The 22,923-nt window shown below is 40.3% G+C and overlaps 1 protein-coding gene across 1 annotated transcript; it reads right to left on the bottom strand.

The window, feature by feature from the left end:
• Positions 1-155: 155 nt before the first annotated feature.
• eps8l2 (EPS8 signaling adaptor L2) lies at positions 156-17,960 on the bottom strand. The gene is made up of 20 exons (XM_079223136.1): positions 17,910-17,960; positions 17,394-17,440; positions 12,276-12,340; positions 10,322-10,483; positions 9,626-9,775; positions 8,846-8,925; positions 8,597-8,706; positions 8,409-8,479; positions 8,174-8,300; positions 6,989-7,077; positions 6,821-6,895; positions 5,816-5,964; positions 5,430-5,598; positions 5,302-5,336; positions 5,111-5,216; positions 4,704-4,823; positions 3,103-3,178; positions 2,832-3,003; positions 2,378-2,510; positions 156-1,466 (listed from the first exon to the last, which is right to left on the bottom strand). Exons 1-20 carry the CDS (start codon positions 17,942-17,944, stop codon positions 1,389-1,391), a joined length of 2,049 nt encoding a protein of 682 aa, XP_079079262.1. The 5' UTR covers positions 17,945-17,960; the 3' UTR covers positions 156-1,388.
• Between the last annotated feature and the right edge of the window lie 4,963 nt (positions 17,961-22,923).

Here is a 22,923-nt window from a genome sequence, read left to right as displayed (position 1 = left end):
TTAATTGTTTGCAATGTAGTGACATTTTTCTCCTCTTCTGCATACATCGATTGTATCTGTTTGGTTTTATAATCCATTTGATAGTGTGGGAATGATCTATAGTGTTGGTGTTATAGTTCACTTTTTTCATATTCTGTGTCGGGTTTTAAGTGCTCACAGGGTTTCTCTGAACTGCCTACAGTGTCTCGAACAACAAGTATGGTGTTATATACAATTGTGAAAACTGATTGTGAGGTATTTACAGTGATTTTTATTATCTATCATGTGAAGCAGAACAATAAAATGAGACAATTACACGGACAAATTACAAGTCCCATGTAATTGAGGATTAATTAGTTACTGCACTTAATTTTAACTTACTTCTTTACTTGCAACTCTTGTTCTTATCTTACAGTATAAAATAAAGGAAATGTATTGACTGTTTATCCACCTCTGCTATTATTAATCAATGACCAACACAATAATTCTGAACAAACGAGATGATATCGAATATATACCTTTTTTCTTTTTTTTACAATATTAATTTTAAACAATTTGTCCCATAATATTTACAACCGTCTTTGAATGTTTTTCCTAAATCTTCATTTAATTATTTTTCTATCACATAATATCATAAATGCATAATTCCTGTCTGTGCAGTTTACACTGCAACATATCATGCTGCATAAAGACACGTTCATCATAGCATCTCACAGTTATTGACAATAACTTCATGCAAGATTATTGACAGTTTCTCTCTGAAACTGAATTCCGATTATAAACAGCAACATTATTCATGTTAATACCTACTGCTGATCTGCAGTTACCAACAGGATGCGACTACTTCTGAAATACATAGTGTGTTTTATTATACTGGTAAACAGTAATATGAAAATAATTGGCTATATATATATCAGAAAATGTGTCAAACATTCTGGCACAGATTTAAATATGTGATAGCTAAGATCTACTTATTTTAGTCATTCAATAAACAGCTGGAATATCGGCAATGAACATAAACATTGACCACACTGATCGTACAAATATGTACATCACATGCATGTTGTGCTTACACATGTTCCCATCCACACACACACACACACACACACACACACACACACACACACACACACACACACACACACACACAGAAAACTGTGCATAGATTCATATGTTCCTCTGTTCATACGACAACAACATTTTATGTGACAATGAAAACCAAAGGAAGGAAAAGAAAACACTGGAATACATACACACGTTGGGTGATACAAAATAAATACACATTTAAAAATGTATAGAACATCTCAGTATGTTCTACTGTGGGTCATAATCTGCAGACGATTGATTGAAGAAGCTGCTGCGGTTGGAGAGAGTGAAATTGTCTGAAAGCGTCAAGCTGCTCAGCCGGCTCAGTCTTTGCTGCCGGAGTCGATCCTCTGCTGCCGTCGCTTCATGATCTCCTGCAGCTCTGAGTCCCCGCTGGTCTTCTGGAAGTAACACAGTTTATAAAAAAAAATTAAATACAAAAAGTATTTTCTCTTGAAACGTCTGTTCACCATTTACTAATTTGTGCGACAACTTAAAAAAAGTTAATTTGATATTGAATTAATAATATCACAGGTAATACATTTTTTTACAGAATATAAGTGTCACCCATGGTATGGTGTGTTGCAGGGTATATATTTAAAATACTTATAGTGTAAAGAGATTCATCTACTGTTTATTCTAAGTTGACACTTTGGCTTCATTGCATTTTTGTGTATTTACTTATTCTGCATAACTATAATTATGTTATTGTCCTTGTGGGGAATTATATAATAATCCTGCCTAGTAAAAGTTCAAGTTTATCGTCATGTACTTTAACAGTTGAGCAATGAAATGCACCTGCCCTGGTTCTCATATCCCTTAACAATATATATATATATATATATATATATATATATATATATATATATATATATATATATATATATATATATATTATTATTATTATTATTATTATTATTATATACTAAATAAGGGCCATTAACAATAGCAAACAATAAAGTTATTCAAAGTGTTTTACAGTGCTTGCTGTTCAGCAGTCTGACTGTCTGGGGGTTAGTTCTGAGCTCTTTTGGATTCCACCTGTATTTATTTTTTTTGACTCCAATAGACAGCTGACAGCTAGTATATGTGTGTATGAGCTTGTTGTCACATGCCCGGATGGAGAATGAAAGCTGAGAACGGCGAGCATGATTCAAATCAAGACTATTTACTTTTTTTGCAAACATGTTGAACCGGTTCATTGGTTGGTTTTTAAATAATTGTTATATTGTTATTGTCTAACTGTGACCGAAACAACTTTGTTGTAACAGGTGTGCACACCGTTTGCGTGCTAAACAAGTGTATGACCGACCTCCAGCTGTGCTTTCTGCACGGTGGCCTGGCAATAGACACGGCCACCTTCTTCCCCGCACACCGCCTTCAGTTCTTCTTTGTTGAGGGAAAAGAGTTGAGCTCCAGTCAGGATCCCCAAACATTCAACAGTCCTGCAAACATTCAATTAATTTACTCAATATAAAATATGAATCTATTTCTTCATTTGACATTAATGTTGCTAAAACACTGTAGATCCAAAGAGAAAGTGTTGGCTGCATTTTAACATAAAACAGCAGAAACAACAGACTTTTTTTACTTTTACTTAGGTACATTTTACTTTTAATGAAGCACAATGTTCTAGTAGGCTACTCTTTCCAGCTCTGGCTATTGGAATAGAAATACAGCTTTTAATTGGCCTACTTCTGTCATTTTAGTGAGAACTTCTCCGTGTATTTATTTTGCTGGATTGATGAACATCGTGGGTGACTTACGGTTTCGCGAAACCTTTTGCACTGAGCCATGCAGTGACCTGCTCTGCGCTTGAGTCAAAGGTGAGCGGTACATGGCTGCCGGATGGTCGCTCCACACGGAACTTCCTGGCGGGCGGCTGGCTTTTGTTCGCAGTGATCATCATCAATAACTCACTGTTGACCTCATCCATCACTGCAGCACAGAAACAGGACAGCAGTCGTCAGAATTGAGCAATTATGACAATTGAGATCTGTAGTTCCCAGATCTTCCCCTTTTTTTGTGTTCACTCACTTTTGTCTTTGGGTCTACCCTTGTTGAAGCTGTCTCCATGGCTCAGAGAACCAGGAGGTGACGTACTGTAGCCTGGCTGCACACGCACACACACACAAACAAACACAGTTCATGAGAAACCAGATATTAATCCACAAACAGGTTTGTCTTTCATCTCACTGGTGGTTGATGGAGTTTTGCCCGGGAGCCAAAAGAGAAAAAATGTGTGTGAAAAAATTTGAAACCAGGAAGAGTAGCCGCATGCAGTATCTGCTGCAGGGTGTTGTTGAACCTGCATGCAGCGTGCATGTGCAGTGCGTGACCATGGGAATGTAGGCTTTCGTTGAGAGTGGGAATGTATTTCTGCACAATGAGTAGGATCACAACAAGTGCAGAGAGATTGTACAAAAAGCTATGATATGATATGACTGCAAACACTCCTTATACATTGTTATTTAGCTTTGCATAAAAGAAAAAAAGGTTAAGTAATTAAAACAGTGATTTTTACATACTATCCATTGTTTTTATATATATAGGTTTTTTTATTCAACTGATTACTTATTTATCACACTTTAAACACTGAGCAATACTGTATACACTGTGCAATAATGTCATCACATTTTTGTGCCTTATTTTTGTGCAATACTATTACTATATGTTGTGCCTTATTTTTATTTATCTTTTACCTTTTTATTGTAATTTCTGTGTGTTAGGAGGACCCAGCAAAATATGTTATCTGTGCATATGACATAAAAAATATCTTGAATCTTGAATATCTCTTTATCAGGACTACTTTATGTGCCCTAATCACTTTTCTCCCGGATGCAACAATTCCCAGCAGTAACATTCGTTTCCCCCACAAGCAGTGTTAAAGAAACCTTGACCTGTTTAATTACATCATACTTTAGTTTATGATTGTATTTCCCAGCATTCATCGTGACCCCTCTTGACAACACACCTGAGGTTGTGCAGCTGAGATAACGATCATGACGCCTACTAGTAGTAGTAGGCGAAGTAAGTGAGAATGAACTGACATACATAAAAGATTAAAAAAAAGCTGGAAAAAGTATATTCAAAACACAACATTTCCTGTGGCTGCATGTCTGTGGGAATGATAGAATTACACCACAGAGCTACAAAAGGCTCAGAATGAATATAACAGTTTTTAACAATGCTATCAGAAAAAGGTTTTAAATTCCATAATCAGAACTGAAGGATTGTCTCCCCTGAGCAGGGGCCACCTGCCCATCAGGACTATCTATCATTCATTCACTACCGTACAGACCATTCATACACCGCTGGCAGAGCCTACAGGAGCAATTTGGAGTTAAGTGTCTTGCCCAAGGACACATCGACATGGAGTCGGGGAGACTGGGATCAATGCAGCCACAGGACATGTTGTGCCGACACTCTGATTGCAGGATGACACGCTCTACCAACGAGCCACAGTCAACATCACTCCACTATATCTACATAGATAATATTTGTTTGCTGCCGTATTGCTGTAATTGCTGCTGCTGTAATCATTTCCTTGAAGAGCTCACACATACACAGCCAAAGGTTTATCGAGTTCATCAGAGAATGAAATGTTAATGCACTGCATGTATAGTACAACAGGTCACCTGGTTGTAGACGGCTTCTGGCTCCTCGATCTTCACCACGTCCAGGATGTTGACGGGGACGTAGCCGGCCTGACCGCTGCGATTCCGTAGTTTCCACCACTGTTTGTCATCCTCTATCACCTGTGAGACATGTTTCACATCTCAGTCCACAGCACTGCTAACTGTAATTAAACTCAAGTCTTGTGAAACACACAAACACACTGAAATTGCTTCAGTGCAAGAAGTGATCGTTCATGGTTTAACACTGGACATTCGCTCATTCATACAATTTGTTTCCAGAAACAAATCGGCATAGGTTTAAATGTAAATGTAGGTCTTTGCCTCAGAAGGCTGGGGAGGGGTTTGCATCATCCCTGCCAGATGCTGCAATGTACATCTGCATTAGTTTTAGATTTTTTTTAAAGTACCTCAAGGATTTCATCCTGCAGCACTGACAGCTCGTTGGCATTCCGTGCTACAAAGTGGTAGCGAATTTTGGCATATTTGCGAGTGGGGGGCATCCCATTGTAGGACCTGTTAAGACACATGGTATCCGCTCATTACACTGAGACATGTTTTTTGACACGTGTGGAAGTTTGTGAAGGACTTCATTACTTACCCATTTGACGAGCTTGAGGAATGTGTTCTATAATACTGAAAAAGCAGACAGATTGTTACATGTTCAGGTCTTGGGACCTGTAATGGGCGGCGCATTCACAGACAGTAGCCAACAAACAAGTTCCTTACGTCTTCAGCTGAGTGTTTTCTGTAATCGGGGCTGGTGGGAGACCCCAGTGGGCCTGTGGGTCCCTCTGTTTCCCATGGGGCCGTTCTGAGGAGCTCCAACGGCGGCTCCCAGCCATTACGAAACTTAGGGCGATAAGGAGGCGCACACTGATCTCTGGGCCACTCCGCTCTGCAACAGGAGCAACGGGATAGTGAAAATGTGACCTTTAAGCTACTCATCTGTACAGAAAGAGACAGTCAAAATAATCCACTGAGCTCTCGATTGCTCCAGATGGTCCGGTTAAGCATTTTGCATGTCGTCAGTGTGTGACCGGGTGTGTAATTTGAGAGGTAAATTGTGACTTGCTTTGGATAAACGTGCTATTTAAATGCAGCCGTTTATGTACCTAGGTTTGGTCCATCCATCCCCCAGGAGCTCAAAGATGGTCATCTCTTTGGGGGTGAGGTGTCCCCGCAGGAAGTCGACCGTGTCTTTGGAGAGGTGAGGGGAGATTACGGAACGCACAAGTTCAGGACTTCCACAGCTCTGCAGCACCTGTGGACGCATTCAGAAGTTAACTTTTTAGCAATGTTTATGTAGATAGATATGTTATATACCAAACATTAAGTGCCAATTTCGATACTAGAACGTTTTCACTACTCGATACTCCAAAAACATTTTAGCCAATCATCAAATAATGTTGAGGTTTTGTGTCTAGTGTCCACTGAAGAAATGAAACAAAACTAAATAGGTTTGCTGTTTAATCTGAAGATGCTTTATTGTTTTCAGATGACATGAAAGTAATAAATGAAAAGCAATAAACCGCACCCTGAATAAAATATGGATGAAATGCATCAGAAAGCTCTGCACCTTATCTACATTGTAAAACAACACGTGTATCTAAAGCTGCTGCATGTTGATTATTAAGAACAGCGAGAGGCCGTGGGCCCACACTTTAAATATTACTGCTCTGGCTTTTTCTCAACCTTATCAAGCAAATCAAATGTGCCCCGAGATAACTGCACATTATCAACTGGAAGAGCCTCGTCACAGCTGAGTTTCTATCCAGCAGTGTCAAAGGTGCGGCCGAAAAGTGCAGGGTCGGAAACATGCACTATGTAAATCTGGCTGCACCTGAGTCAGAGCTGAAAGCCACGTTGCTCCAGTCTGGTGAGAGTTTAGCAAAGCGGCAAGGGGCGTGGTGGCAGAAAAAATCAACACAATAAGAGGAACGTCTGATGGCAACAATGTTAGGCAGGGCTCAGTCAACATTGAGGGTATTCAATTACATGGAGAACTTATTTTGAATGGATGAATATCGTTAGCGTTCACAAAAGATGATGGCATCACCTGTAATACCCTTCATCCACATCTGTATCTGACACACTCTGAACAGATGTATAGCTCTTACCAGCTCCAGGGGGCCGAAGAGGAAATGAACCAGCTCAGACGCACTTGGATTTTGTATGTGTTTCTTCAGTTTGCCCTGCAGGGGGCACCATGACAAATACACAGTGAGAAGGTGGTGAACAGAGGACAAGTGATGACTGAGGAGAGGTTAGGAGCTGTGATATCTCACCAAGAGGTTGAGGGCCAGCTTCAGTTTCTGCAGGCTATCAATGAACTCTGCTTCAGAGGGGGGCTTGGCACGCAGGGTCAGCATGCCCTCTATAAACAACCAGAGCAACAATGACCACACACAGACTCCAGAGTTACCAGCCCTCCATACACACATATCACAGACAGAACACAGGATTCACTTTCTGGCCACAGTTCATAGACATTGTATTTTTGTCAGTTAAATAAAGGCAAGCAGTGCAATAATGGTTAGTTAGTAAACAGTTCTGCATTTAAAAACAAATCACCTTGACCAGAGATTAAAGTGTAAGAAAGAATGTGTTACATCAGTGTTTCTCAACTTGTGACCCAGAAGGTCTCAACATTCTCACAACCCCAGAAACCAGAATCATGTAATGGGAATTTGGGCATAGACCTACTGATTTAACTTTATATAATTATATTCATATAATATATATTTGAAACGTTTGGATCAACATGACCCGATATGGGAATCTGACCCCAAAGTTGAGAAACTGATTCTCTGGAAAGAGAATACATCATTTTCAGCTCGTTTGTCTGTGTACTCGGGGAAAACACACACGTTGTGTTACTTACTACCAAAAGCTTTGTGTAAAAGCAACACAGATTGTGCGTCACAGGCACATAGAAAACAACACATCACATGCATGTATGTAAAGAATGTCTGGCTGCGATGGAAACAAGGTGTGTTGACATAAAAACACAGCATCACACACACAGTGCCAGTGTTGGTTGGTAAAACATTACTCAGCGACATGTTACTGTAATATTACTTAGCAAAAACTTTGTTATAATTATCTGCAAATACAATTTCAGTCCATAGATGGTTTCAATAAAAAAAAAATTTGACTCATCTAATCTGCATCTCAAGGCAACCTCCATGCATAGTTTAACTATTGCTTGCTTTTGGTATGCCAATATTGTTTGACATAATAACAGACAGACAAAAGCACACTGATAATAATTTTAACATTTTAACATGACAGAAATACATCAGTTTAGCTTTCCCAGGCAGTGGATAAGAAGTATTAATATGACATCAGTTATGACAGTTGAGTAATGAGTATTGTGTTACTTAACAGAACACAAAAACATGGCAATGTGAGCAATATAAGCATATTGTCACTGCATTCGTGCCACCACAGAAGAAGAAAGGGAGACAGACCTGCTGGTCCTTTCTTCTTATTCTTCTTACTCTTGTTGCGCTGGTTGAGCTGAGAAAAGGCATCCGATGCCTTTTGCAGCCGCGCCACAAAGATCTCGATGTCATCCAGGGAACAATTGAGGATTTGCTGAGGGAGACAAACCCTCGGGTTTAGCTTAAAGAACATAGCGCCATGAGCCAGTGAAAGGAGCTGTGTAATGTAATGGCAGGCGTCAGTGTGGATAAAAACACTCACCAAATCCTTCTCGATGCGTTGTGCCAGTTGTTCATGTGACTCTGTGTCATTTTTTCTGGAGGCTTGTCGATCTACATGTAAACACAAAAAAAGCTCATGCCAATTCCAACTTAAACATTTTTTAAATGTGAGCTGTGCATGTGAGAAGAGATTTATTTTGAGTGCATGTGCAGTCTGTGTATTCTCACCCTGCGGGTTCATGGCTGCCACGCGTCCCTTCGCAGCAGGTGAGGGGCCCTTAGGGGCCGAGGGCGGAAGGATAGTTTCTCTGTGATGCTTCATTTTCTCTTGGTTCACCCTGGAGGACGAGGAGGAGGCATTGAGACCTTCAGAAATCTAACATCAAGTTAGCTAACTACTAATTAGAAGTCTGTCGCCTCCTTCGATGTGTATTTGACTGCAAGGTGTGTGTGTTTCTGCTGCAGCACTGTTCTCACTTCAGAGTCTGAAGCCTCATTTTCTTTCCATGCTTGTTATCTCCAATGGCACTGTCTATATCCGCATGAACCATCTCCGCCTGAAGAAAGTGAGGAGAGACATACAGAGTCAAACTTCACAAACTGTATGGTGGTGGAGTTTTAAGGTTGAAAGCAGTTTCACTGGCAGCCAGAGTTACCGATCTAGAGTCTAGATCCAATTGCAATACTGCCATGCCAAATTTAATTATGAAAGTTTGCAGTTTAATGCATTGGAGTAGCATATAATCCATATCATATATGTTTTGTTTTATTCTTTCTCCACATTGAATAACTGAAGCGTCAGCACTTTGATAGAAACGAAACTCCTCATTCACTTAGCATTGTTTCAATGAAGACAAAAGAAGTAAGCAATATGCGATAATCCAAAGGTCATATTCAGGTCCTCCAACCCTGTACAGTGTTTATGAGCCAACATTTCTTGTAAACTATTTCTTTGAACTTACTAGTAGCCTTGTGATTCTGAACTATTGAGAGGTATTGTCTTTACAACAAGTTATAGTATTACATCCTTTCAGGGATTGATCTTCCCCTGAGAAAATTTCGCTGAACAAAGCTGCAACAAAAATGTAAAAGGATACACACAAGCACACTGCCACCAACAGCACTTGAAATCTGACCTGGCGCTCCAACAACAGCAGCTTGGATTTACGAATGACATAAAACACAAAGCCAGCCAATCATGCACAAACGATAAACGATGCAAACTGAGCCAAGCCTGCATCATTTAAACAGACTCACCTCCACCTCGTCGCAGTGGAAGAAGTGGATGTCGGGTTTGTGCTGCTCGTTGTCCTGGCACACGAGCAGGAGGACGGAGGGGTAACGTGTCTGATTCAGGACCGCTTGACTCATGTGGATGGTGGGGAGAGGGAAGTTCTCCAACTCTTCCTGCAGGAGCACAACAAAGGAATAGTTAAAAGGGAGGAGGTGGAGGAAGAGAAAAAGCAAGATACTATATGAGAGGGCCTGAGTATGATAAAACAATACTACAAATAGTCCTCAAAAAGTGATGAGAGAATTAATACCACTCTCCTATCTGCATAGCAAATGTGAAGAGACCACAAGCAGCTGCTTAGCTTAGCACAAAGACTGGAATTGGCCTGGCTCTGTCCAATAAATGCAAAAGTGTAAAAAAAAACAATAACTTGTGGATCTATGTGGAGTGCTGTTTGATTTAGTTATCTTTGGACCAAGCCAGGCTTGCTGTCTCTGCTTGCTTCTAGTCTTTATGCTAAGCTAAGCTAACCGTCGAAGGCCAATATGTCCTTACTTTTAACTCTAAAAACACTGTATCAAAACAGTCCATACTCCATACAGTCCATGCTTTATAGTGTGTGATGCTGTAGATCCCAAACACAAACCAGTGCCTTTAAATGTGACGTGTATTACATGCTAACACAATTTAATGATGTGTGGACGGATGTGAAGCTGTACCTGTGTGTCACAGTCCAGCAGCCTGACCGCCTTGTCGGTGACCTGCAGGAGCATCTCCTGGGTCCAGATTTTGTCTTTTGTGTCCAGAAGGACTAGTTTCTTGACGGCATCGTCCACCGTGGTAATGGACTCTGTCTTGTCCATAATGAACGTGGAGAGATGCTGAGTAGAAAACAGTGAGTTGGTAAATGAAGGGTAAGATTTTTGATTGTAAGGGGACTATGACCTGGTGACCTGGTGTGGAAAAACAATGGCTGTATGGAAAGTAGGAAAGGTATGTTGATGTTATTCTGAAATACAGACTGTTTTAGTTAACTGGCTGTGTTAAGGTAATAGTTTGACAATTTGGGAAAAAGACTTATTTGTTTTCTTGCAGAGAGAGAGATGAGAAAAACGACACCGTCAGCAGCCAGTTATGCTAGCTCAGCATTAAAACTGGCAACGTTATCCAAAGTTGACATAAAATCTGGATACTGTCATCTCTAAAGCCCAAAAATTAACATGTACTATCTTGGTTGTTTCAGCGGTACGAAATGTAAGTGTAAAAACAAGTCTAGTTGGAACCGCTCCCAGACACAAAATAGTCCGGCACACAACATGTTGTTTTTTGAGATTTCTGAAAGAAAAGAGATATAAAGTGTTAAATACTGTGCTTTAGAGGAGCTGCTAGGTAGATTGTTACCTGTGTACCGAGCCAAGCTGGCAGTTTGCCGTCTGTTCACACACATGCTAAGCTAAGCTAACCAGCTGCTTACTCCAGCTTCATATGGAACATACAGGCATGAAAGGTACTAATTTTCTCATTAACTCCCAGCAAGAAAGAAAATAAGGATATTTCCCATTCCACAACTGTTTCTAACACTGTCCCTGTTCTGTGCTTTACTGTATATTTAGACCTGTATTCTTCTTCTTCTTCTTATATTATCTGTAAAACTACTTAACTTGAAGATTCTTCATGATGCCTTCAGCTGACAGCAATACTTAACTGAGGGAATTACTTGTTTTATCTGATATCAAAGCTGCAATATTACCACTTCCATGGCTTTCTCTGCATGCAGCGGCCGCCAGCGGGGCTCTTATCTGAGACTACCTGCCCATGTGTGATAACAGCGAAGCATTTAGAGAAATCCTACCGCACGGACAAAGGACATAGTTCACCATCCCTGACCTATAAAGCATGTGTTAGACTAAGACTCCCCATCACCAGCTTCCGACTGCTGCAATCATAGGCCTGATTGCTTTATTATGAAAGGGTTTTATAATATATGAATGGACTCTTGAAATAATACTCAAGAGATTAACTGTCAGCGTTTATCTCTGCCTAAAAGAACAATACATAACATTAAGACTAAGTGAGTTTCTTTTATCTTGTTTTTCCCATGAGTGAGGTTCAGTGACTTAAAAAAAAAAATCATGACCTTTTTATCTTTTTTTTCTTTTAAACCTGGCTTGAATTTTGTATATGTGTGACAGGAACAATTTGGAAAAGTTAAGAAAAATTCCTCAGCTGATTAAAATTATTTTATAAATATTTTAAAATTGTATCTGTATTCTATTTTTATTGCATTTTTGTATGTTTTCTCCTAGGTCTTTATTTACCTCCCCAGTCACAAGTCAGGTGAACAGGTACCACATGCTACAAATTAAAGATGCAGAAAAGTATCTAAAAAAGTAAATCAAACATTTTAATAATAGATAATAGGGATTCAGAGAGCAATGTACAGGAAACTATTAAACGGTAACTCTTAATTTAACTTTAATGAGTACAAACAATATTTTAAAACTTAAAATAAGGTAAAGTGTGTTAAAGAGCCTCTCACACTGATTACCTTCCAGCCTTTGTAACAATATTAATTAAATATGCACTGGTTAAGTTTAAAATATTTTGCAAAGCTTTCTACTTCTACATATATTTTGCTTTATTTTTCAGATAAACAAATGGAGCAGTTCTTACCTCAACATGATACTGCGACGTCTCATGCATGATATAATTGGAGTTGGAGTATTTCTTCCTCTGTTCTGTTGATAAGAAAACAAAAGCACCAAAAGTGAAAAACTGACAATCCAAGTCTTGCCTTAGTGTAAATCTTTTATGTAACCAGCAGTGACACTGACCTAAACTCCACATGTTGCCCGTTTCAGCAGAGAGAACAGCTGAAACAAAACACTAGTGTGCAAGCTGTAAAGACCAGCAGAGCAATAAGGAAGTAACAAGAATACGTAACTTGTGGGGCGTTTTTTTTATGTTTTATTTGTTCAATATTCACAAACATTTTAAATGAATAGTAAATAGTGTTTTACAGTGTATAAAACAATAGTGCAATAAACGTTGATGGCTTTGGATTTAAGAGTTTAAATTTGCCATAAGGCAAATCAAATGAACACAACTATCTGAGAAGTTAATTATTGAATCTCATATCAAAGAGTGTGACTTGATTTTGACCCCTACAATATGTGCTGGCCAGGCTCACATAATATCTTGCTACATCCAGTGCACCAATTACAGGTGCCGATTTACTGCAGGGTCAAAGATCAATAGTACTACTTCTCAACAGCCGCTAAGAGTTGCTCAATGTGCTATGGATTTAGCCTGGCATTTTCTCAGTTTTAGAACAAACCTTTGAAATAGTAACGCAGGTGAGAGTACCTTAAATAGGGGCATGGCAATATTTTTTTGTCAGTGCTACCAGTCATTTAGATTAAACCAATGTCAACACACAAATTCATACAATAAAGATTCAGTCTAGACATATTTGAAGACATACAATACTCTGCTCTGAATAATAACGCTTTGCCTGTTCACAAACTAACATTTTCTAAACTACTTGCACACTTTAAAAAGTGCATCTAGTCCTCCCTAAAAAAATCCAGAATTTACACAACATTGATATATTATCACCTATTAAGTTCGTATGGGGAACCTGCGAGCAAACAGTTGCTTATTTACACATCTGGCAGTTACGGAGCAACATTATCATTCATTTGGAGATTTATTTCTGTCCACCTGGTGAATGTAAGTGCAGTATTAAACCAAAATGAAGTCATGACCAAGACCAGAGTGTATATCAAGAATGAGAAAACAAGACTTTGACGGGTTGAGACCAAGTCAAGACAAAGGCAGGCCACGTTCCAGTCACGGACCAGACCAGTGGGAGTCCCAGTCCTGCTGTGTGCTTCTAGGTATACACACTTCTTCCCAGACAGCCAAAGCGTTCTCCGGTCTACCGGACAGCCGGTAGCGTTGACAAAAAAAGTCTAATTATAAATGAGTCACATTATTGGTTGCATTTGAAGCAGGACATTTTATATCTTATCGCAGTAATGGCATCAACAAATAAATCAGACAATACACACGCAATTTAGTGATATACCGGCAGCATTGGTCTTGACCGGTCTTGGAAAAAAAGACAGCTGATAACAGAACTTTAAGTCTAAATATAATGTAAACGGGTGAGTTATATATTATAGTAATATTATATATAATATAAATTACATATAGAGACAGAAACAATAGTTTGTACCCCACATTACTGTTTACTTCTGCTGTAAAGTTGGGTATTTTAACATGTAGTTCATGAAGATTGACTTGCTTTTAATGTCAGCCAGTGGCCATTTGAGGTACTGCAGGTTTTCTCAGCACCGGAGGTTGCCACATGCAAAAAAATATATATTAGAAGAATACATTTCAAATGGTGACCTGTTAAAAGTTGTAAAGTCATTTGGAAACACTCTATTTGAAATTAAATTCCATTGGAATTGTTGACAGCACTGCGTGTACTGTTGGCTGGGACCATTGTCTTCAAACAGGCCGCTGTTAAATGAGTGTGCCAGTGTGTTCATTGACCTATTTACCGGCTGAATAGTCTGCAGGTAACAATTACGGTTAAATGAGAGCATGTTCTTATCAACTCCAGATTCATATCAGGTCTCTTTATGTCCCCCACCCAATAGAGTCAACATTTTGATGCAGCAAAGGCGTTCTCTCTCCATACAGACATTCAGCCACATTTCACTTTATGTGCTTTTTGGTGCCTGTGACACAAAAGTTCTGCTGTTTGTATAACCCTGAACCCATATGTGCCAAGCCTCTAAATATCCTAATATTTATTTATTGATGATTTAGTGTGACTTGAACATGCTTCATAGAGCTCGGCCTCTTCCATGTTCCCAGCAGTTTTATGTATGCAACCGCTGCCGCTGCCCAAATGACGCAAGCGTGTTCCTGCTATTTCCTCTCTGCTGATTCCTTCCTGCTTGGCTCAACACAGGCGAAACACAAGCGTCAAGTGTCGTACTGAAAGGTGAGCTCGCCCCATGTCTTATTAATGGACTGACATTTACGCCAATCAATTCACAGTGCTGCAACAGCTTGCAATAAGAGCCACTTAGCAGGCGGCTGGGCAGATCTTCAGGGCTCTCCAGAGTCAATGACCAGTGATAAACATAGCGGCTTGGCATAGCCTAGATCAATCGGACAATCTGACCTCCGAATAACTGCCCTTTAAACAAACTGAGACATGATATTTAACGTGACTCAACCCCAAAGAAAGGCAGTAAAACATTTTGATACAAGGCCATGTAACTGAATCTTTTTGCTTCTGTAATTTCATTAACAAAAACAATAAAATCCTGTATCGCCCAAAAAGGCATAATGAATAAGTCAAAATACGCGTTTTGGAAGAGTCCTGTGGTTTCCACAAAGATTAAGTCACCAAACGTATCATATAAACAAACCTCCCAGTCTGATCTACCACACAGTTGCTTTCTAAAACTAAACAAATGAATACTAGTTAACATCATGTATTTGTCTATCAGGAAGAGTAAGAGGCCAAACCATCATTTTGTAAAGTACAGCCACTGATAACTGGAATTACACTAGAACTATTGGATCTATCACAGACATTCATTCGAATTTCATCCAGACTTTAAAGAAAAAACAGAAGAGCTTGACAATATCAAAGACAAAACACACCTGTTAATTCAGTCTCACAACCCAAACGCATTTTACCTGACATAAACATGCTCCTCAACCACAAACCAAGAAACTCAAGAAAGCTGTCGGATGGTCTGAAGTCCAGGGGTGATGAATCCGATGTAGGATGTCTCTGCTCTACAACCAGAACTGCTGATAACAGATCAGGTGGGAGGACCTGTGCATTATTTGCATCTGCTTTGTGCAGCCCTGCACTGTGTGTAGGATGGGGAGTTTTGCAAAAGGGATGTTGAGCTGGGACTTCTGCTGTTGTTCCTCTATGTTTACTCAGCAACAGACCTTTATCTATCCAAATATCTCCACTGTTATGGATGGTTCACAACAACATTGTGCACTCTCCTGCCTCTGTGGTTCGGGAGGACAGGCATGCTGCTGTCATCCTTTAGTGAGAAGGTAGCGTGACCATCTGCCACACAAGATGCGACGAGCCAATGAAAAACAGCACAGCCTCGTCACACACACGGTGGGGTATTTCACAGGAATCACAGGAGTGGGTGGGTCCTGTGGACTTACAGCACAAAAGTACCTCACAGACAACGAGGTGCACAGTCAGATGCTTCGGGAACATCCTGCATCTCTACAATACATCATCTGTCATTTGAGGCCATGCTATATTTGGAATAGTGCAGCCATGCACGAGAGCAGGTTGTGCAGGCAAACCTCAGTGTAGGTTTATATCTATCTGCTATACAATGTTCCTCTATGTTGGCAGTGTGGAGGGAGGTGCTAGCAGGAGCCAGTGAGCTAATGTCTGAGGCAGCGCGGAGAGTGAGTCCGCCTCTTCCTTTGCACTTTTCAATGCATCTTTTATTCACCTGCAAAACACGGGCATCCGCACCCTGTTCCAACCACACGTTAAAAACAGGCACACCCTGCACATTTCAGACACACACACACATATACACTCTAGCACAAGTATGCAACAGCTAGTGACATGCCATAACTGTATTATTGAGTTTTACCAGAGACATGACAGATTAGAGCCTGACCATTCAAGCATATTCTTCAATTCAAAGTCTCCACAAAAGACTAAAAGACAATATAAATATACATCTGCACCAAACGTGACTACAAAGTGCAGACAACCAACCAAAAGACTGACAACAAATCCCTGCTTGCTTGCTGTGCAGGCACAGAGCTGGAAACTCAAATTCCCTTCAGGAGCCCGGCCTCCCTCCCGTGTCCCTCAGCGTCCAACAGAGGTATCAACAGCCTGAGCACGACGGGGCCCCTCAGCAGGACCTTGGCCTCCTCTTATCACTGTGCGTGTTTGTTCTGGGGAGAGGACTGTGATAGTCCAGCAAGGCCGCAGCAATAATCTGCAGCATGAGGGAGTTGGATTTCCTGACAGTCATTTGCATAGCAAATTGAATGTGCTGATCTACACAGCTTGACTACGACTGTTTGGAAAGGTATCAAATGAAAAGGCTGATTTGCGCAGATGCAAAATCGAAGGAAAAAAACGAGTCTCAAATATGCTATAGCTGATTTCTTCATAAATGAAAACAACTGGGTTCTGTAGTTTTTAGCAATAGCATTTTTGTTGGGGATTATTCTTTTATTAATAATTGCGGATTTATACAGATTTGGTGCGAGAGAATATAAACAGCACCAGGACGGTGTATGTGGGATTGACTCAAAATTAACTACGGTGCTGCAGATTCATTGTTCCTCTCACAGCAACAGAGTGGCTCATTTATAGACGACAGTGAAGGTCAACAATCAGGCTTTGATGACAGAGGAAATATGTATTAGAAGAATAAATCAAGTTTGTTCTCCTAGGATTTTAGAAAAATATAGAATATTATCTGCCTTTAAGAATAGAAATACTATTGGGTGTTGAAGAAAATACTTTTAAACAGAACTATTCCTTAACAATAAAGAGTGTATAATCTCCTAAATGACTCAATAAACTCTACACTGTAAACCGTCAGTAGTGACTCATGCCACAGAAACAAGGGCAGAAGTCATTACAGGTGAAGAGCATGTAAAGGCAAAGTCTTGAAAACAGGTCAAACCATTAAATTATCCTTCTAACAAGGCAGCAACCTCCCTTCACACTTCCATGCAGTCACTTACCGTAGAGGGCCTTGGCGCTGATCTTGCTGTCCGATCTGGCCACTCCACTACAATGACAAGAAGAGGAGACGGGGTTACGCTGCATGTTCTTCATCCTCACCCCTCCACCTCTGGACGTCAGTGTCACAAACCCTCTGAATCACCCACGCTGTCCCTTCTCATAAACGCAAGTACCACACAATAGGAGTGATGTATTCAGAGAGCAGACTGGCCAGCACTGGATGAGATTAGCCTGAGATTCTGAGCATATGGACCAGCCAGGGAGAGAGAGGGAGAGTGGAAAAGGGAGAGGGGGGAGGGAAAAAGGAGGTGTGTGGGGCATGGAGGGAGGCTAGAGCAAGGAAAACCCAGGCAAATGCAAACAATTCTCAACAGAGCCGCTTTGTGCCCGAGGTCCCTGACCCACACCACCTTCTGCATACTGGGTTAGTGATTCTCTCGCGCATGTGTGACAGTAACTCAGCATAACACAAAGATTAATATGTGGGGGGACGCAGGAATGTGTGCGACACTCACTTGGCTTGCCTCGACGGAGGTCCCAGAACACTCATGGTTTAAGGCATCCACCTGGAGAAAGAAACAGAGAGGATGATAATCAGAGAAAGAATGAGAGTGGGTGTTGATGGAGGGAGGTGGCTGGCGGTGGAGAGCAAACCTTTTCCAAAAAACCAACATGCATTATTTATCCCTTCAAAGACCTTCTAAATGCCTGTTGCATCATTTTGTTGAGCTCTCATATACAGTCCATGGTGTGAAAGCTTATAGAGCGATTGATAACCTTTATTAAGGTTGTACATATGGCATGCAAAGTTGAGGCGTAGTCTACCAAACAGCCTGTTCTTCCACTGTGGAGAGCCAGGTGTTGGGCCTGTGCTGCTGGTAGTCGGGGGACTGACCTGGGACAATGGCAGACAGCAGGCCGATATGCACTGTGTAATTAGATCCACTCTGTTGATGACTGTACCTGCATAGCTGCAATTCATTAATTTGGTTGGGTTTTACACTCAGCCATGCTAACTATATGACAATTGGCGTGGCGTGCTACATCTAAATCTGGCTAATGGGAGCAGGAAATGAGAGAACGAAACGCCCCCACACCTTCCCTCTGGGTGTGGAGACGGCCTTTTCTGTCAAGGTATGTACTAATGAGGTTATGTAAAAAAACATATCACACACTATGGCTAAACACACACTGTAGCTAGCCTAACTGTGGACAATAACAAGCTGTTGCACAACAGTTTGGGCTCCTTTCGGCTTCCTTTACGATTCATTATACTGCATAACCACTGATAAGTGTCCCTACGTTAATGGCTGAAGTGAATTGTATTTAACACTGGAGATAGTAATCACCTTTACCGTATGTGACTTTTAGACTCCATGGAGCCATGTATCGCTTTAGCCAATGCTTTCAGTTTGTATTATTAATTGGGAGCGAGAGGTTTGGGTTTTGTTTCACAAGCAAGCATTTGAAGTGCTCTGCAAGAACAATCCAACCTGTGAGATACTGAACTTGTGTCAGTTTGTGACACAAGGCATGCTACCCAGAGTAGCTATGAATATTTCAGTGTAATCCTCTCTTAAGTATCAAACTATTTTTGCATATTGAGCGGCAGTTGAACTTCACAAGGTAAATACTGTGTATGACAGTTTACAGGTTACGGACGCGGTCACTCAAGCTTATCGTGTACATAATCGCCCTCAACAGATAATCCGCTCATGTCTGCTGAAACAAAGTGAGGCCAAATCACAACAACAGCTTCCACGGATATCAACCAAAGTTAGTGTTCCTGCAGACATGGTGTTATGGAGCTTCACGCATGTACAGTATCTCCATGCAACCGGCTTAAAGGATCATCTACAACAAAATCTTGCTGAGAAATGCAAATGAGCAAAGACAACTAATCCTATTCGCTTTAGTTTGCCTGCACAAAAGGTAGACTTCCTCTTTCTGTCCTTATCTATCTGGTCATCATCCCTCTGTGCTATTGTTCCCAGCTCTGGCCCACCGCCAGGTTTCAGGAGAGAGGTGAAGCCGGAGCGGGGCGGGCTGGGTGTCATGTGTTGTCAACCTCATGGCAAGAGGCCCTCCGCACACCTCCCGTCCACTCAGCCTCAGGCTCTTATTGTTCAATACTGAAAGCCTTTTATTCAGAGGTAATTACACAGTATTAGAACGATAATTACACAAAAATAGAGGCTGAGTGTGCATGATGTTTATCTTGCTATATGTCTCATATATTGTATTCTACATTTCTTCAAATTAACTGGTGGCATATATAGATATTTCATTTTTAATTGAAATGAGGTTAGACAAATGTTGTCATATGCATGCTGCATTCTGGGACAACAAATCAGAGTGATGGGAGTAACAATGAAAGTCAACCAAATAAGTTTTTTCACATGTTAGATCTAATTTTGTGTTGAAACTCATAATTGTATCATCTAATATTCTAAAAGATAATGAAAACAGACAATAAGTCCTGAACAAAAAAAATGTAATCAGCTAGATATCACAGTGACAAGCATGTCTGATCATGTATCATCTTTGGTTATGTACTTCAACTTTTAAGTTTAGCAACCCTGACCAAACTAATTTCTCAATGGACATAAAATGATGCAATCAGTTTATGCACCGAGGAGGTCATGAGCTGTTTTGCATGACAATGACCTCACTTTATGTACCAAGTGTAAACAAAAACAAAATAATTGAATTTTAGCAGCTTGAGTCCGAAACACATGTAATGCCACAATATGATAACCCTAATACAAAGCAGCACAATTAGACATGTAGCCCCCCAAACAACAACTGCTCTAACACAATACATATATATTGCAACACACCTGGAGCTTAATCAGAGGATTTCTCAAAACGGTAAGAAAAACTGAAAGAATCACAACTGACATGATCCCAGTGTTTACAGTATTATACAATGGTTTTCTTTAGATGAATTCAGCCTTATAATAAGAGTGTGCTGAGATCTCAGCAAGTAAATGTTAACCAAGCTTGTGGCTTCATTGTCAATATAAATACCTTTTGACATTGTACAAAACTAGAAAATATATACAGTGATAGTTTAGGTGTCTAAAAATATATGAGCAATTTGGACTTTGCTTCATGCACCAGAGCATTTTGTAAAACAGTTGTCTGATTTATGTATTTCAAGCATTGCAAGCCATCTGGGTGAATCATAGCACGCTGTTATGATATCTGGTGTGAAGTTACAGGTTCAATCTGACTATAGAGGTCTCTGAGTCAGGACACAGGAGGAAAGCAGGTCAGATTTCACAGATATGATCCCTTTTTGTTCACATTCATATATAATATGATGTGACGATCAAAAATCACGTGCCAGGACAAAACAATACTTACAAGATTCTCAAATGAGCAATTAGTGTTTCTCATTTGGTTGTTAATGTGTCGCATGCATGGGGTTATTCCTAAACGAGTTAAACACAAATTAAAGCCAATGAGCTAAATGCTGTAATTAAGGCTGAAGGCTTAAATATATGATAGCAACATGTAGTTGTCTGCTCTCCTGCAACAAGCATAAACAACGCCAAATGTTGCAGTATGTGAATTACTCCAATAATGAATCACTTCAATTGTAGTGTATACATATCACATCAAACCTGCAACCTTGGTCAAAGATCATGAATGATGTACTGACAATTATTATGAGATATTTCATAATAACATAATACACTATTAATAATAAATCATCTCCGTAAACAAAATAAGTGCAACCAATCTCTACTTTAAACTAACATAAAGCCGCAACTCCACCTGCAGAGGATAATATACCACTGAGAAAGGAGGAAAGACATAGGGAGAGAAAGAAAAGGAGTAGTCTCTATTTTACCCCTCATCGGAACTCACAGTGGGGGTTTTCCTGGCGGGATGTGCAAGGTGACAAACGTGGGCGAGAGGCGACTGAAGCGTCAGTCTGCCATCACAGCCCGATCAGGAACTCAGCGGGAAATGGTCGATATTTGTACCCGCTTGTTTTTCAGTTGAACCGTTGAAATCCAAGACTGTAAACTACTCAGTTGTCAACCAACAGAGCGCAGACGTACCGGTACTGGTTGCCAGTAGGTAGGTGACTCTGCAGGTAACTCAATCTGAAAGGGGAGGAGCTTCACGGACACTTTGCTTAGGGGGGCGGGGTCCTCGGTGTGAGTTTTTCTCACTCACTTCGCAGTAAATTGGAATGCTTTGGTTTGGATGCATACTGGTGATGCAACTGCCTCATCTGTTTCATTATCCGGCATCACATAAAGCAACAACAACCCACAACGCGCAGCTTCATTTGAAAACATAGGGATTTATTATGTTGTCTTAATGCCATTTAAAATCTTGGGAGTTAAGCAAGCAGTGGTTTCAAACCTTTATGTTTTGTGGCCCCTTAAAATGAAGCCATTAACTTGTGGCCCCACATCACATATGAATGGGAATAAGAGAGGACTTTAAACTTAATATGTTTTCCCTGCTCAGACAGTGTGATGTGAAGGCTTTATGATTGCAGCTTTTAGTTTGATATATTGCAAGAAAGAAAATATATATATATATATATATATTTTATTTAAACTTTTTGATAATTTTGTGAATCTCTGATTCAACTTGGGACCCTTTGACAGATCACGACCTGTAGGTTGGGAACCGCTGCCGTAAAGCAGCAGTGCCCCAAGAACACCTTAAATCAGATGGTCTAGAGGTGACATATATATTGTTGTCAAAAATATTTGTTTAAATGCTGCTTAAGATTAACAAATGTATAGGCCTCAAAACATTCGATATGCAAGTTCATTATATCATCATCATTATATTTAAACAGGTCGAGCAGCAAAGCCATAACTGGTCTAAACTAGTTGGATTCAACAGGTGAAAGAAGAGCAACAGTGTGGAACGCCCAGATTTCAATGTCACTGGCTGGTAAGAAGGACCACTCTTTGTCCAGCTGCAGTGAGCTGTCCCTGCAAAGAAAATCCCGAATATACTGCAGTTGCCCCCTTCTGGGTGTATTACTGCATAGGAACAACCTCCGGAATGATTGTTTGAACAAAAATGCAAAAAAACAACAACACTTTTCTCAGGAAACCAGCAGTGAGGGACGATTAAAAGGGGAATATACCTTTAAACGCTTGCACACAAACTGGATTGACTTACATTCAGACATCCACAAGTGTTTGTCCGTGTGCTCGGCTGTTGCTCAAGCGCAGGCACTCTGAAATGTCATTTGTTTTGAAACTAGTTACTTTGGAAACCACGGAATTCAGTTTGATGATTAACTTAAGCTGTCAGTGCTGAGAAAGCACCTGTTTAAAGAATGTGGTGTTGGGAATGACCAATAGAGATTTTTACCTGAATGAATGAATAAAGTGGATCAGTGTTGATCTGACATCAAATATGTAGGCTGCAATTCAAAGTTTAAGCCAAACTACAACATTCATTCTCAACCTAGAATAATTTTTAAGGATGCATCAGGGTCACGTATTGACTCGTTAAATTCCTAAAAATGGAAGACATGGAATA

This window comes from Taurulus bubalis (assembly GCF_910589615.1).
Source record: "Taurulus bubalis genome assembly, chromosome: 9".
In the NCBI taxonomy this organism is placed as follows: Eukaryota; Metazoa; Chordata; class Actinopteri; order Perciformes; family Cottidae; genus Taurulus; species Taurulus bubalis.
This window is presented reverse-complemented; position numbering and strand designations above follow the sequence as displayed.

Excerpts from the sequence above, each read along its gene's own strand:
- eps8l2 (XM_079223136.1), bottom strand. The coding sequence starts at position 17,944 with ATGAGTGTTCTGGGACCTCCGTCGAGGCAAGCCAA. Across the intron at positions 8,926-9,625 it reads TCCACTGCGACGAGGTGGAG|GCGGAGATGGTTCATGCGGA; the intron begins GTGAGTCTGTTT and ends CACTTTCTTCAG. Across the intron at positions 4,824-5,110 it reads TGCAGGATGAAATCCTTGAG|GTGATAGAGGATGACAAACA; the intron begins GTACTTTAAAAA and ends CATGTCTCACAG.